Genomic DNA, 13,651 nt, shown 5'->3' on the forward strand with positions numbered 1-13,651 from the left:
TACAGTTATGGTCCGATTTCAATATAACTTGGCACACAAGTAGACTACACTTAGATACATAATTTAGTGCATCGGTTTTTGATTTCGATGGACGGTGTTGTCATGGTTACTAAAAATAGAAATTTCTGTGAAATTCCTTTAAAACGCTACTACTCCTACAGTTTTGGTCCGATTTCAATATAACTTGGCACACAAGTAGACTACACTAAGATACATAATTTAGTGCATCGGTTTTTGATTTCGATGGACGGTGTTGCCATGGTTACTAAAAATAGAAATTTCTGTGAAATTTCTTTAAAATGCTACTCCTCCTACAGTTTTGGTCCGATTTCAATATAACTTGGCACACAAGTAGACTACACTAAGATACATAATCTAGTGCATCGGTTTTTGATTTCGATGGATGGTGTTGCCATGGTTACTAAAAATAGAAATTTCTGTGAAATTCCTTTAAAACGCTACTCCTCCTACAGTTTTGGTCCGATTTCAATATAACTTGGCACACAAGTAGACTACACTAAGATACATAATTTAGTGCATCGGTTTTTGATTTCGATGGATGGTGTTGCCATGGTTACTAAAAATAGAAATTTCTGTGAAATTCCTTTAAAACACTACTCCTGCTACAGTTTTAGTCTGCTTCTAATATAATTAGGCATACAAGAAGACTATACTAAGATACATAATTTATTGCATTGGTTTTTGAATTTGATGAACAGTGTTGCCATGGTTACTTAAAATAGAAATTTCTGTGAAATTCCTTTAAAACGTTACTCCTCCTACAATTTTGGTCTGATTTCAATCTAATTTGGCACACAGTTAGAATACACTACGACACATAATATGTATTTCTGTTTTTTTTTATTTGGGTGAGTGGTGTTGTCATGGTTACCGGTACTAAAAATAGAAATTTCCGTGAAATACTTTCAAAACGCTACTACTCCTAGTTTTCATTTGATTTCAATATAACTTGTCACAAAAGTAGACTACATTAAGATACATAATTCTATTTATTGTTGCATGTTGCAATGTTTCAAATCCAAGTGCTACTTTTCTTTTGTTATACAAACAGACCAGTAGAGCTACAGTCTCATCAGAGACTTCTGGTTTCCTCATGTCTTGTACGTCTGGACATTGTAAATATAGGTTAATATTTGGACAAATATTACGATGATATTCATGGAAGAGTTATAGAATAGGATTTATTACCAAATCAGGGCCCAAGTGGGCATAAAAATATAACATACATAATATATATATAATTACAGATATAGTAATGGACACCATACAGTGAAGGATAATTCTTTCAATTAGTATATTGGTGGCATTTTTAAGTTTCATATGTAGACATGTATGTACATTATTACGAAATTTAAGCAGGTTTGTTAAAAGATGTGTATCCTAAATCTTATCAGATTCCTTAACAGGAGAAATAAAAGGTCTGAGACCTTTTGTGTGTGTATCTGTGATACGTAATAAATTATTTTTATCACTAATGAGTTATCTTGTGTATTGTACAATACAGTGTAGTATCAAGGTTAAAGGAGCACACATTTAGACGCCCACATGGTGTATACATTTTAAATCACTTGCTTTTAAAAACCACAATGAATACGAGAGATCTATTTTTATAGTGTAGAAGGGAGTGTACATGTGCTTTTATTTAATAATAAGGAGAGTTTCCGGTGTTGTTTAAATACAACTATCGATAGATGAGCACGAGTGAACTCGATGAATAAAAATATAAACAACGCATTGGAAAGTCTATAAAAATCACTCATTTGATAGATGTTTTCACATTATTGTATGACATTGTGGTATGGATGGATGTTGCTATATATCTTGTTCCAATAAGGACATTTATTTTGCTAATGGAATAAAGGACCATTTGAGGAATGGGCACTATGACGTCATCATTTCAAGTAACACATGTCTACAATTTCATTACCAAACTTCGAGAGGTCAGATTCTTGACAGTAAATTTTTTATCGCCATAGTAACATCCGAGTTTATTAATCAACAAATCCACTTGTATGAATTGGCCCTAGCTTTGGATCTTGGGAAGAAGACTGTCATTATACAACATGAACTGGCTCGGATCCCGGACCCTTTTCCAGAACTACAATCAATTCAGTGGAACGATGATGTGACCATTTTGTCGGAAAATGTGTGTCATGTACTTCAAGACCCGGTATACGGTAAATAAAACAGAAGCAGAATAGAACATTTATATACATGTTATACTTTTGTTTTTTTTAACTTAATGTAGTTTATGTACGAACGAAACGCAACATTAAATTATCTCTTATCATTTACATTAATTTCTGATTCTATGTTAAGTTTCACCCATTTCATAAAGAAGTCGCATACTTCAAGAAGTGGAATGCACAATTCACTAATTTTTAAGAAAGGTTTAATTGATGAAAATATTCTTGGGAGGAAAAACAGTGAATATGAAAAAATAAATGTAAAATCTATTTTATGTTTTAAAAAAAATGGAGTCTATGTCCATTTAATAAATGAAAATCGAACATTTCTCAAAATAAATTCATAGTGGTAAATGCGTTTATCATTACGCCTTAACGCGAGCTTTGGAGAGAGTACGAATCATTTTTGAGACTCTTTTTATTCCACACACCTTTAAACATAACTTTTGAGGTGTGTAGAATAAAAAGATAAATTATTTATCAATAAGTAATTCAATGAAATAAGATAATGAACTGTATAAAAGGTGATATTACAACACAATTTTTGAGAAATGTAACTTCTGTTGAGAGATACATTTATGTAAATTGTTTCATCCTCGCCTTGTATTCACCTGGTATTAAAATTCATGAACATGAGTCCCTTTTAATGATCTTTTACTGATCATATGATATAATGTCGTCAAATGAATATTATGTTATAAATTTCCTTCATAATAATGACATAAGTTTTTTTTCTGTCTGTTGACAACTGAATTGGATGTCGCTCCTAGTTATCGATTTTGTTCTAATTTCAGAGTTTCCGGTGTATATCGATTCCCTTGATGGTGACGCCTTTAAGCGGTACATCTGGAAGTTTGAGGAAACCCAGATAGCGAAACAGCTGTCTCCACACGTATGGATATATATATATATATATATATATATATATATATATATATATATATATATATATATATATATATATATATATATATATATATATATATCACCGGGTTAACGGGTCTTTGAGAATCAGTCATCATATCGGGTCTCAATAGCTCAGTGGTTAGAGCACCAATGACAATGACAAATGAACTTTATTCCTATAACTGAAAAAAAAGTGTAGTGAAGATACAATGTGTACAAATGTACAAAGTGTACAAACAATATAATAAATATTACATGCTTGAATAAGGGATAACAGAGTTCAATTAACCAAGAGAGCCAACTCTCTCAATTATAATATCCAACAGTTTAAACATTTTGCAAAGTTAATTGATATTTGTTGCATTAAAAAGCATTTCAAATTCCAAAACATTTGGATTCGATTGAAAAATCTTTGGTAAATACATAACTCGAGAGTTCTTTATAGATACATCAGTACATTTAAATAAGTAATGAAATCCATCACCAATATTGCAGTTACATAATTTACAAATTCTATTCTCTCTAGGGATGTTAAACCATCATTACTTTTGTATTCCCAGTTCATAATAATAGGCAAATTCAACAAATATTCTTCAAAGAATAATGATTTAAAATATATATATATATATATATATATATATATATATATATATATATATATATATATATATATATATAAATATATATATAAGTTTGTACTTCACTAAACAATGCTTGCTTAAACTTAAAATTTTCTGAACAAAATCACACCATGGATTCCTATATATTTCCAATGCACATAAAAGTTTTGTAGATTATTTTAATTAGAACTCTGAGCATTAAGTAGCTTACCCCAAAATATATCTTTCTAACTTTAATATCAATTATTAAAAGAAACTTCAGTGGTTAGAGCGCCAGCGGCCATGAGTTTGAGTCCCGGTTAAGGACGGATGACACAGACAAAATAGTGGATGCCTGGATTGGTATATAGTTTTGGACCTATTTTGGTTGTAAATGATTAGAATAGTAAATTTCAAAACTTTTAAGAAATTGTAAACTTCATATTATGTTCAAATTTCCACCTTTCTGTAAACATTCTTATTAATCTATAGAAACAAATTTTTGTCACCTAAAATCCCACTGTTGTGAAACTTTGAATGAAAAAAGAAAATCTATGCGGTTAAACTTATTCATTTTACTTATATAAACTTGGCTTAAGTTGTTATTTTCAAGATTTTTGATAAAAGTTTGTTTGTATCATCTGTCCTTAAGACTTGATTTATCACTACCTTCACCTCTTCGATGTGCATATATACGTACATGTAGTAATTTTATATTCTGATGCGAAGTGATAACAAAGAATAAAAAAGATCCAAGACAAAAAAAGAGAACAATTTAGACCATTCATATTTAAAATACGTTATGTTCTTTTGAAAAAAAAAACTGAAACATACTGACAGGTACTTGTAACATGTATTAGGTTAGATCTGGAGAATATGCCTCTACTGAACTACAACTGAAGGACATCCAGACAACATTGATCACTCTGTGTGAGGGTATAAACAAAATACAGAGTTCACCGGTGCGTAAAAGAAAAGTCAGTAAACAGCAGTTTCCCCGTGACATCCGCCGAGTGGCAAGGAGGTACCAGGATGTTATAGGTAAATTTAACTGTATGTAACATGGGGGGGGGGGGGGGTCGTCAAGGAATTAACGTAGCACTTCTGAGAAAAGGGGGAGGATATGTACCTTTTATTATAAGTACTGTAGATTCCTTATTTTACGCGAGTACTTAATATCGCGAAATCCCTTTGACATCAAATCAATATTTCGCGAGTGATCGTTTGTTCTAGGTTTTACATGGAGTTTAGCTCCATAAAAATAAAAGCGAGTAATTTTATTCCGCGAGTGGCGCGAGTTACGCGATAATCAATTCCTCGCGTATAGTGAAGAATCTACAGTAAAACGAACCCCCATCTTATAGGACTGATTATTGTTGTCTTAGTACTCTTTTGCTTCGAGAAACAATTTCAATTTATCAGAATCTTCTCTCTTTCAAATGTTCAGAAATGTATCGTTCTTTGCCTTGTTTAACCATACCCTATAATTAGACAGATTGGTTGTTAACTATATTTGTCTTGTTTTTGTGTACTCTATTATCAGACAGCTACATTGTAAGTCGGTACTTGTACCATACAATGTTGTATTTGTCTTGTTTTAGCGTATCCTATAATCAGACAGCTCGGTTGCTACATAGACAATACAATGTTGGATTTCTCTTGTTTTAGCTTACACTATAATCAGACAGCTCGGTCGTTAATTGGACCGTACTTGGTCCATACAATGTTGTATTTCTCTATAATCAGACAGCTCGGTCGTTAAGAACCCTCTATACACTGCGCACTAAAGAGTTCTGATTCTGTGGTATTTTTATGAAGTTAGAGTAATCTGCCCTTAGATCTAAAATGAAATAAATTGTAATCTACAGTTTATCAATCAATTTCTAATCAATTCAAGCATTCTTAACATTTTGATAGGCCATGATAAATTAATTGAACACCTCATCTGCATGCTTTTTCCCAACTTATGTAAACAACAGTGATTTCTGTTCATCAAAACTTTGTTGCCTTTGAACATTTCTCCTGGGGGTAAAAGCCAGGCAACCAATGTTGAAAACGATATAAATAAGCTCAATATTTACACCTTTATACAATATAATTTTCTCAATGTCCAAAAAACATTTTCGTTTAGTGAAGAGAGGGTCCTTAATTGGATCATACAATGTTGTACTTCTCTTGGTTTAGCGTACCCTTTAATTAGACAGCTCGGTTGTTAATTGGACCATACAATGATGTATTTCTCTTGTTTTAGCGTACCCTGTAATCAGACAGCTGGGTAGTTAATAGACCGTACTTGGTCCATACAATGTTGTATTTCTCTTGTTTTAGCGTATCAGACAGGGGGGTTGCTACTTAGACTGTACGATGTTGTATTTCTCTTGTATTAGCGTACCCTATAATCAGACAGCTCGGTTGTTAATTGGACCGTACAATGTTATATTTCTCTTGTTTTAGCGTACCCTTTAATCAGACAGCTGGGTCGTTAATTGGACCATACAATGTTGTATTTCTCTATAATCAGACAGCTCGGTTGTTAATTGGACCGTACAATCTTATTTCTATTGTTATAGCGTACCCTTTAATCAGACAGCTCGGTCGTTAATTGGACCTCACTTGATGTATTTCTCTTGTTTTATCCCATGTTTACCCCTTTATCCCGTGGATATGACTCATTGGATAATTTTTTCATAATCCACAGTTGTGACGTCACAATGGTTTTTGCGTTAGCGTGATGAAGTAAAATAAAGTGGAGTCCTATATAAAACAGTGTAAAACATTGGTTGTGAAGTATTAAACATGGGATAAAAAGAATCTCCCATGATTTGTAGTTGGATATGACTTTTATCCAACGAGTTGTGTGTTTTTATCCCCTCGCCAAGGCTCGGGGATAAAAAACACACAACTCTATGGATAAAAATCATATCCAACTACAAATCATGGGAGATCCTATATTTAGCGTATCCTATAATCAGACAACTCGGACAACCCAGACAATATTAGTCACAAGATGTTGAAATCCACAATGTATACTATTGTAAAACTGTTTATTGTTTAACAGGTCATTAGTTGATTGTATTTTTCCTTGTAAATGGAAAGTTGCTAATGTTCTCCTTTTATTTAAGAAAGATGATCCTTCTATTATGTCTAATTATAGACCCGTGTCATTGTTAAGTTGTATTGGTAAAGTAATGGAACGAATCATATTTAAACACTTGTATAATCACTTTCATGATAACAAACTTTTTTATAAATACCAAGCTGGATTTCTACCAGGTCACTCCACTGTATATCAACTATTATTATGCTTCCTGTCAGTTTGTCTCTATATAATCAATACCCAACTATTTTCGCATAGTGTTCTAAGGATTTATATAGCGTAAGCATACTATGCCGAAATAGTGCACGGCTGTCTTTTCTAGAGAAAATGTATTTAGCACCCACGCTGGAGATCGAACTCACGATCTCGAGAACGTCAGTCCAACGTGTTACCGATTACGCCACAAACACCGCTACTTTACGGAATGTATTTTCAAGTATATAAACGTAGTTTTTATACATTTGTCACAAAACAAGAAATAAATGAATATAATTTCTAAAAGACTGATATTATTGATAAGGATCTTAAAGAAAAATTCTCTAACAAATAATCGAATTTATCAGTAACCAAAATTGCAACGTAACGTGAACTGGTTCTTCGGAGTCAATAAAACGCTTTTTGGTATAACGCTGGATTAAAGAATGTTCAAGAAAATTTTTATTTAGATTTAACGTCTGCAAACAGGTTTGGGATTGAGAATTTAATTAAATTGTCGTATACAAACAACAGTCAGCATAATAATTATAATAGTGTTATTATTTGGATGTACTATGCCGAAATAGTAGTCAGGGTTTGACACATGGTGCACGAGCCGGAGGCTCGTGCACCATGTGTCAAACCCTGACTACTATTTCGGCATAGTACATCCAAATAATAACACTATTATATAAATAGAAACATATGATACTATTGTTAAAGCTATTGACAACGGTGAAAATTGTTGCATGATATTTTGTGATCTTTCTAAAGCTTTTGATCGTGTATGGCATAAGGGTCTCATGTTTAAACTCAGAACTTATGGTATAGAAGGAAATCTGTTTCAATGGTTAAAGAGTTACATAGAGGGTATATCACAACGAGTTTTATACAGAAACTTATTATCTGACAAAAAACCTTTATATGCGGGTGTTCCTCAAGGCTCAGTGTTCGGACCTCTATTATTTCTTATATATGTAAATGATGTTGCTGAAGAAATGACAAGTTTTTGTAGATTATTTGCAGATGATAACTCCCTTCAGCAGTCATCTAAAAATGTCAATACTATCGAAAACAAACTGAATTATGATCTTAACAAGCTAGAAATTTGGTCGAAAAAATGGCTTCTTAAATTCAACTCTTCTAAAACTAAAGCAATATTTTTCAAATTGAGAGGAAGTGTTAATTATCCTAAACTCTTCTTCCAGCAAAGTCAACTAGAATTTGTCTCTTCGCATAAACATTTAGGGATTTTTTTCTCACATGATCTTAGTTGGTCTACACATATTGATACTATTCTAGCTAATGCGTATAAAAAATTGGACTTATTAAAAAAACTTAAATTTGTAGTAAATCGGAAAACTCTTTCACTCATGTACACAACTTTTATTAGGCCACAATTAGAATATGCTTCCCTGGTGTGGGGTGGGTGTAATGTAGGTGATAGCGAAAAATTAGAAAAATTACAATTATGTGCTGCTAGAATTGTCACAGGCTTAACTCTGTTAGCTTCTCAAGATGCACTTTACTTTGAAACTGGATGGGAAACATTACCTGAAAGAAGGAAAAATACTAGATTAACTACAATATACAAAATTTATAATAATCAAGTTCCTGAATGTCTGACTGATATAATTCCAAATTTGCGTTGTAATTCATCAAGTTACAGTACGAGAAATTCACATAACTATAACATACCCAAATGCAGATTACAAACCTATAAGTCAACTTTCATTCCCCTTGCTATTGATGAATGGAACTTATTACCTCTTGTTGTAAGAAATTCTTCCTCATCATCTATTTTTAAAAAGTCTATTATAATAAAACTATGCCACCCTCTTACTTCAGTTATGGAAATCGACGTTTAAATATATTACATACAAGGCTTCGACACAACTGTGTACTTAATAGCGACCGTTTTCGATGTAATATAATTTTGAGTCCCTTATGTTCCTGTGGAAGAGCGGAGGACACTCATCATTATTTCTTCTCCTGCAAAAAATATACAGAAACCAGAAAAGAATTTTTCGATAAGTTTCTGAGAATGGGAAAATCACATACTGTTGATACTCACACATTACTCTGGAGAGATGAAACGTTAAACTACGGAAGCCCGTTGAGGCCAGTTCAGAGAAAGAAATATTTTTTATTGCGTTTAAACGCAATAATTATTGCGTTTAAACGCAAAAGATTGCGATTAATCGCAATGTATATTGCGTTTAAACACAAAACACTTTGCGTTTAAACGCAAAAGATTGCGATTAAACGCAATCTTTTGCGTTTAAACGCAATACTTTTTGCGTTTAAACGCAATAATATTTTTGCGTTTAAACGCAATATTTTTTGCGTTTAAACGCAATATTTTTTGCGTTTAAATGCAATAATTTTTGCGATTAAACGCAATACTTTTGCGATTAAACGCAATAGTATTGCGATTAAACGCAATAATATTGCGATTAAACGCAATAGTATTGCGATTAAACGCAATAATTTTGCGATTAAACGCAATAATCTTTGCGTTTAAACGTAATAATCCTTCCTTATAAGGATTTGTTTTGCATTTAAACACAATGATACGGTAGTTTCAAAATCAAACATGAATTAGTCAAAGCTTATAATTACATGTACTAGGACCCGACACTTCAACTTTAAGAAGATCCGATTTGTTCTGTGTCTTTTTGCAAAATTTTCCAGTTTTTGAAAATTGTAATAAAACAATGGCATCCTAACAGCCTGAATGTCTTAAATGTATTAGAACCCAAAACTCTTAATGAAGTCTCTGATCAATTGCTTACGTGTATCACAACTTATAGAGAAAGTTTCAGTGATATTAATAGCACTTGTCAATTTGATACATGTAGTACACATCGATCAATCTGTTTTCATTTGATTTTGATTTTGACCTCATATAAATCCATCACATATGTTCTTGTGTTTACTGTATGCAACCATAGGAAGGGTTATGAATGTACATTGAAGTCTAAATACTTCATCATGTTGTACGTAATTCCAACATTTCCTCAGTCCTTTCCAAAAATCCCTTTATACGATTTAAACTTGTGACTGCAACGTATGGGACAGTTTTTTTAGCAGAACAACTGACCGAAACTTCACTAAAAATGTAGAGAATAAGCTTAAGACATGTCTCGTTCTTAGGATTCCTTTGTTTTTACAACCCGACATTTTTTTTTCTCCTCTATAAATTCTTATTAGTGATTTACCTTTCAGAGAGTGTTTGCTCGGAGAAATCTGATTCTATAAAGACAACACACAATTTCCTAATAAGTAAAAAGAGAAAGAAATAAAAGATATAAGTATGCGTGGGTCCATTGTACTCTGCAAGGTTTGATACAAATGACTGCCTTTAAACACAAAGATTATTGCCTTTGAAAGCAAAGATTATTGCGTTTAAACGCAAAAAGTATTGCGTTTAAACACAAAAGTATTGCGTTTAAACGCAAAAATTATTGCGTTTAAACGCAAAAATATCATTGCGATTAAACGCAAAAATTATTGCGTTTAATCGCAAAAGTATTGCGTTTAAACCTAAAAGATTGCGTTTAATCGCAATCTTTTGCGATTAAACGCAAAGTGTTTTGCGTTTAAACGCAATATACATTGCGATTAAACGCAATCTTTTGCATTTAAACGCAATGATTATTGCGATTAAACGCAATGTTTTGCGATTAAACGCAATGTTTTGCGATTAAACGCAATAATTATTGCGTTTAAACGCAATAAAAAATATTTCTTTCTCTGAATTGGCCTCAACGGGCTTCCGTATTAAACGATGTTAAAAACGAATACTTATTTTCCATTGTACAAACATTTATTAAAGAGTGAGGTCGTTTTGGTTGATGCAATAATTACTTCTTGCAAATTCTATACAGCTTGTGTATTGTATAATGTTTCTCTGATTATTATGCTTTTCTGTGTTTTATTCATTTTAAGCTGAAACCCATATATGTAAATATGTTTGGTATAATTCATATATAGGGAGAGGGCGTATTAAGTTTTAAGAACTTTTGCCCAATCCCACTTGTAAAGTTTATAGACAGTAAAATATGTTCAAACAAAAAAAAAAAAAACACAAAAAAACAACTCGGTCGTTAATTGGACCATACAATGTTATATTTCTCTTGTTTTAGCGTACCCTTTAATCAGTCAGCTGGGTCGTAAATTGGACCGTACAGTGTTGTATTTCTCTTGTTTTAGTGTGCCCTATTTATAATCAGACAGCTCGGTCGCTAATTGGACCATACAATGTTGTATTTATCTTGTTTTAGCGTACCCTATAATCAGACAGCTCGGCCGCTACTTGGACCTGGAGGATGACGAGTTGGATGAAGTTGAGAGATTTTCAGAATACGGAACCAAGGAAGTATTCTGGCAGACGATACGTCTGTGGCTGGAAAAGACGGAATCCAAAGAGTTAACTGTAGGAACAATAATCAAAGCACTGAGAGAGTGCGATGTAGATCTTAAAGGTGATTTAAATGTTAAATTCAATATTTTATGGAAATCATATAACGTTTCTTTTTCATCTTTTATAAACTATTTAAGTTTAATATATTGATCTTCATCTACAGGAAAGCAAATGTCCAACGTCCATAAAAAGATTCTGAAATCGAAAATGCCATTCCTAGTCGATAACCTTCAGCTAGAGCCAATGTTGCCCAGCCTGGTATCCCAAAATATTTTATGTGAGGTCACGAAGGCTTACGTCACGGCTCCAAGAACAGTGGACCAAAAAGTAAATCGACTTGTGGACGTCCTGACGACAAAGGAGGATGGGCTTTCTAGTTTTTGTCATGTGTTACAAGAGTCAGGATACAAATTTGTCGCCGATGAAATAAAAGGTAAAGTTAAATAACAGTGTCTTTATTCATTAATGGCCTACTTTTTAAAAAAAAATCATACATGCATGCTTTTCTGGAGTGAAAAGAGCTTATTTTGAAAATATTTAGTTTATAATGTCATTTATATCTTTTTTCAATGCACAGCTTTTCCTGATCACCATCAGACTCCGGAGACACCTATTGCGGTCCTGAGACCTACGAGTTGTAGCTTTTCATCTACAGTCTCAGATTCCGACTCGTACGTTAAACATCTAATTCATGAATATCGTCTGTCTCATAGTAGTAGCACGAGCTCGGTGTTCAGCAGACGAGATTCTACGTCATCAACGAAAACTGTTGCCATAGCACCGCTTTTTGTCAGTCTTTCAAGCCACACTGACAAACATATCAACAAAAAAGAAGCAAACACTTCTGAAGCTAAATCAAGTGAAAAAAGTGTTTTCAAGAACTCATCTAATTTCAAAATGAAAGGAAGGAAAGGAAAAGGGAAACAAACATTAAGCTGTATCAACAGCTGTGTTTTATCTTGATGCAACTCTAAACATTATTATGTGTTCATTTTTGCAGATTCTATATAATTATACATGGATATAAAAAATATTGCCCAATGATCTTGGATTTTAACTGTTTTAGCAAGTTTTCTTTATCTTGCTAGGAAGTGATTTAATTGGTAGACATCCTCAGCAGTTAACGTAGCAAGGACCCAATATCATTGGTCAGGTATTTAAAACTATTCCAGCAATTTACTAGTAACTTACGTACATGAAATCAGAACCACAGGCAGCTTACTTTATTTAGAATTATATCAGATACAAAATGCAGTGTCATGATTGCTAAAGAGGTATACACTACTGCTATAAGGTCCATATTTCGCAGAAAAAATTGTCATTAGATTTAAAGTAATTTTGTTTGAAATAATTATGAATCGGTGAAAAATTAATGGCATCTTTTAAAAATCTTCTTCTCAAGAACAGCAAAGCCATTCTTGGTCAAATTTATATGGAAGTATCCTCAGGTAGTGTAGATTCAAGTTTTTTTTCAAATCATGACCCCTGGGAGTAGGGTGGGGTCACAATGGGCGATCAAAGTTTTACCTGGGGATAAGAAGGAAAAATCTCAAAATCTAGTTTTCAAGAACAGTAAACCATGATCAGACATTTTAATAAAGAAGCATCTTCAGGTAGTGGATATCCAAGTTTGTTCAAATCATGTCCTAGAGGGGTAGGTCGGGACAATAGAAGATAAAACTGTTAGGAAAAATCTTTTAAAAATTTCTAAAGTCATAAGTCATAAAAATATGGAAGCATCCTCAGTTTGTATAGATTCAAATTTGTTTGAATGCCCCACCCCCTCTCGGGGTAATAGGTGGGGACCAGTATATAAATTTTTCAAAATTGAACTGATTTCTTCTTTTTATTTAGTCAAAATACTCAGGTGAGCGATGTGGCCCATGGACCTCTTGTATTGTTATTCCTCTCACTGTAAAAATGTTTTATACAAAGGATCACAATTGTAACCTGTTCTAAAACTAATTGTGCATTTTTTTCTGAATAAAGGATATTCTTTAAGAAATATTATATTCGTATCTTATTTATGCGACTTTCCAAAGGTTCCCCACCCCCCTTAACTATCGCACAACCATGTCTCAAAGTGTAGTTTTCTCTCGCATACTGAAGTGTTACAACAAAATTAGAATTTCCAGCTACAAAACGGGATATAAGTATAGGAAATACGGTGACACTGTTCGTTCTTTTTGTCATTCAGTTAACAAGTCTGTGATCCTTGTGT

General features: G+C 32.9%; 1 protein-coding gene across 1 annotated transcript; it reads left to right on the forward strand.

Annotated features, from left to right (window-relative positions):
* Positions 1-1,781: 1,781 nt before the first annotated feature.
* Positions 1,782-12,393, forward strand: LOC133185094 (uncharacterized). The gene is made up of 6 exons (XM_061320152.1): positions 1,782-2,198; positions 3,002-3,099; positions 4,573-4,753; positions 11,291-11,491; positions 11,594-11,863; positions 12,008-12,393. The coding sequence occupies exons 1-6, from the start codon at positions 1,820-1,822 to the stop codon at positions 12,391-12,393; spliced, it is 1,515 nt and encodes a 504-aa protein (XP_061176136.1). The 5' UTR covers positions 1,782-1,819.
* Positions 12,394-13,651: the final 1,258 nt, after the last annotated feature.

This window comes from Saccostrea echinata, unplaced genomic scaffold (assembly GCF_033153115.1).
Source record: "Saccostrea echinata isolate AGI-Se365-2 ecotype Australia unplaced genomic scaffold, CSIRO_AGI_Sech_v1 ptg000012l, whole genome shotgun sequence".
Taxonomy (NCBI): Eukaryota; Metazoa; Mollusca; class Bivalvia; order Ostreida; family Ostreidae; genus Saccostrea; species Saccostrea echinata.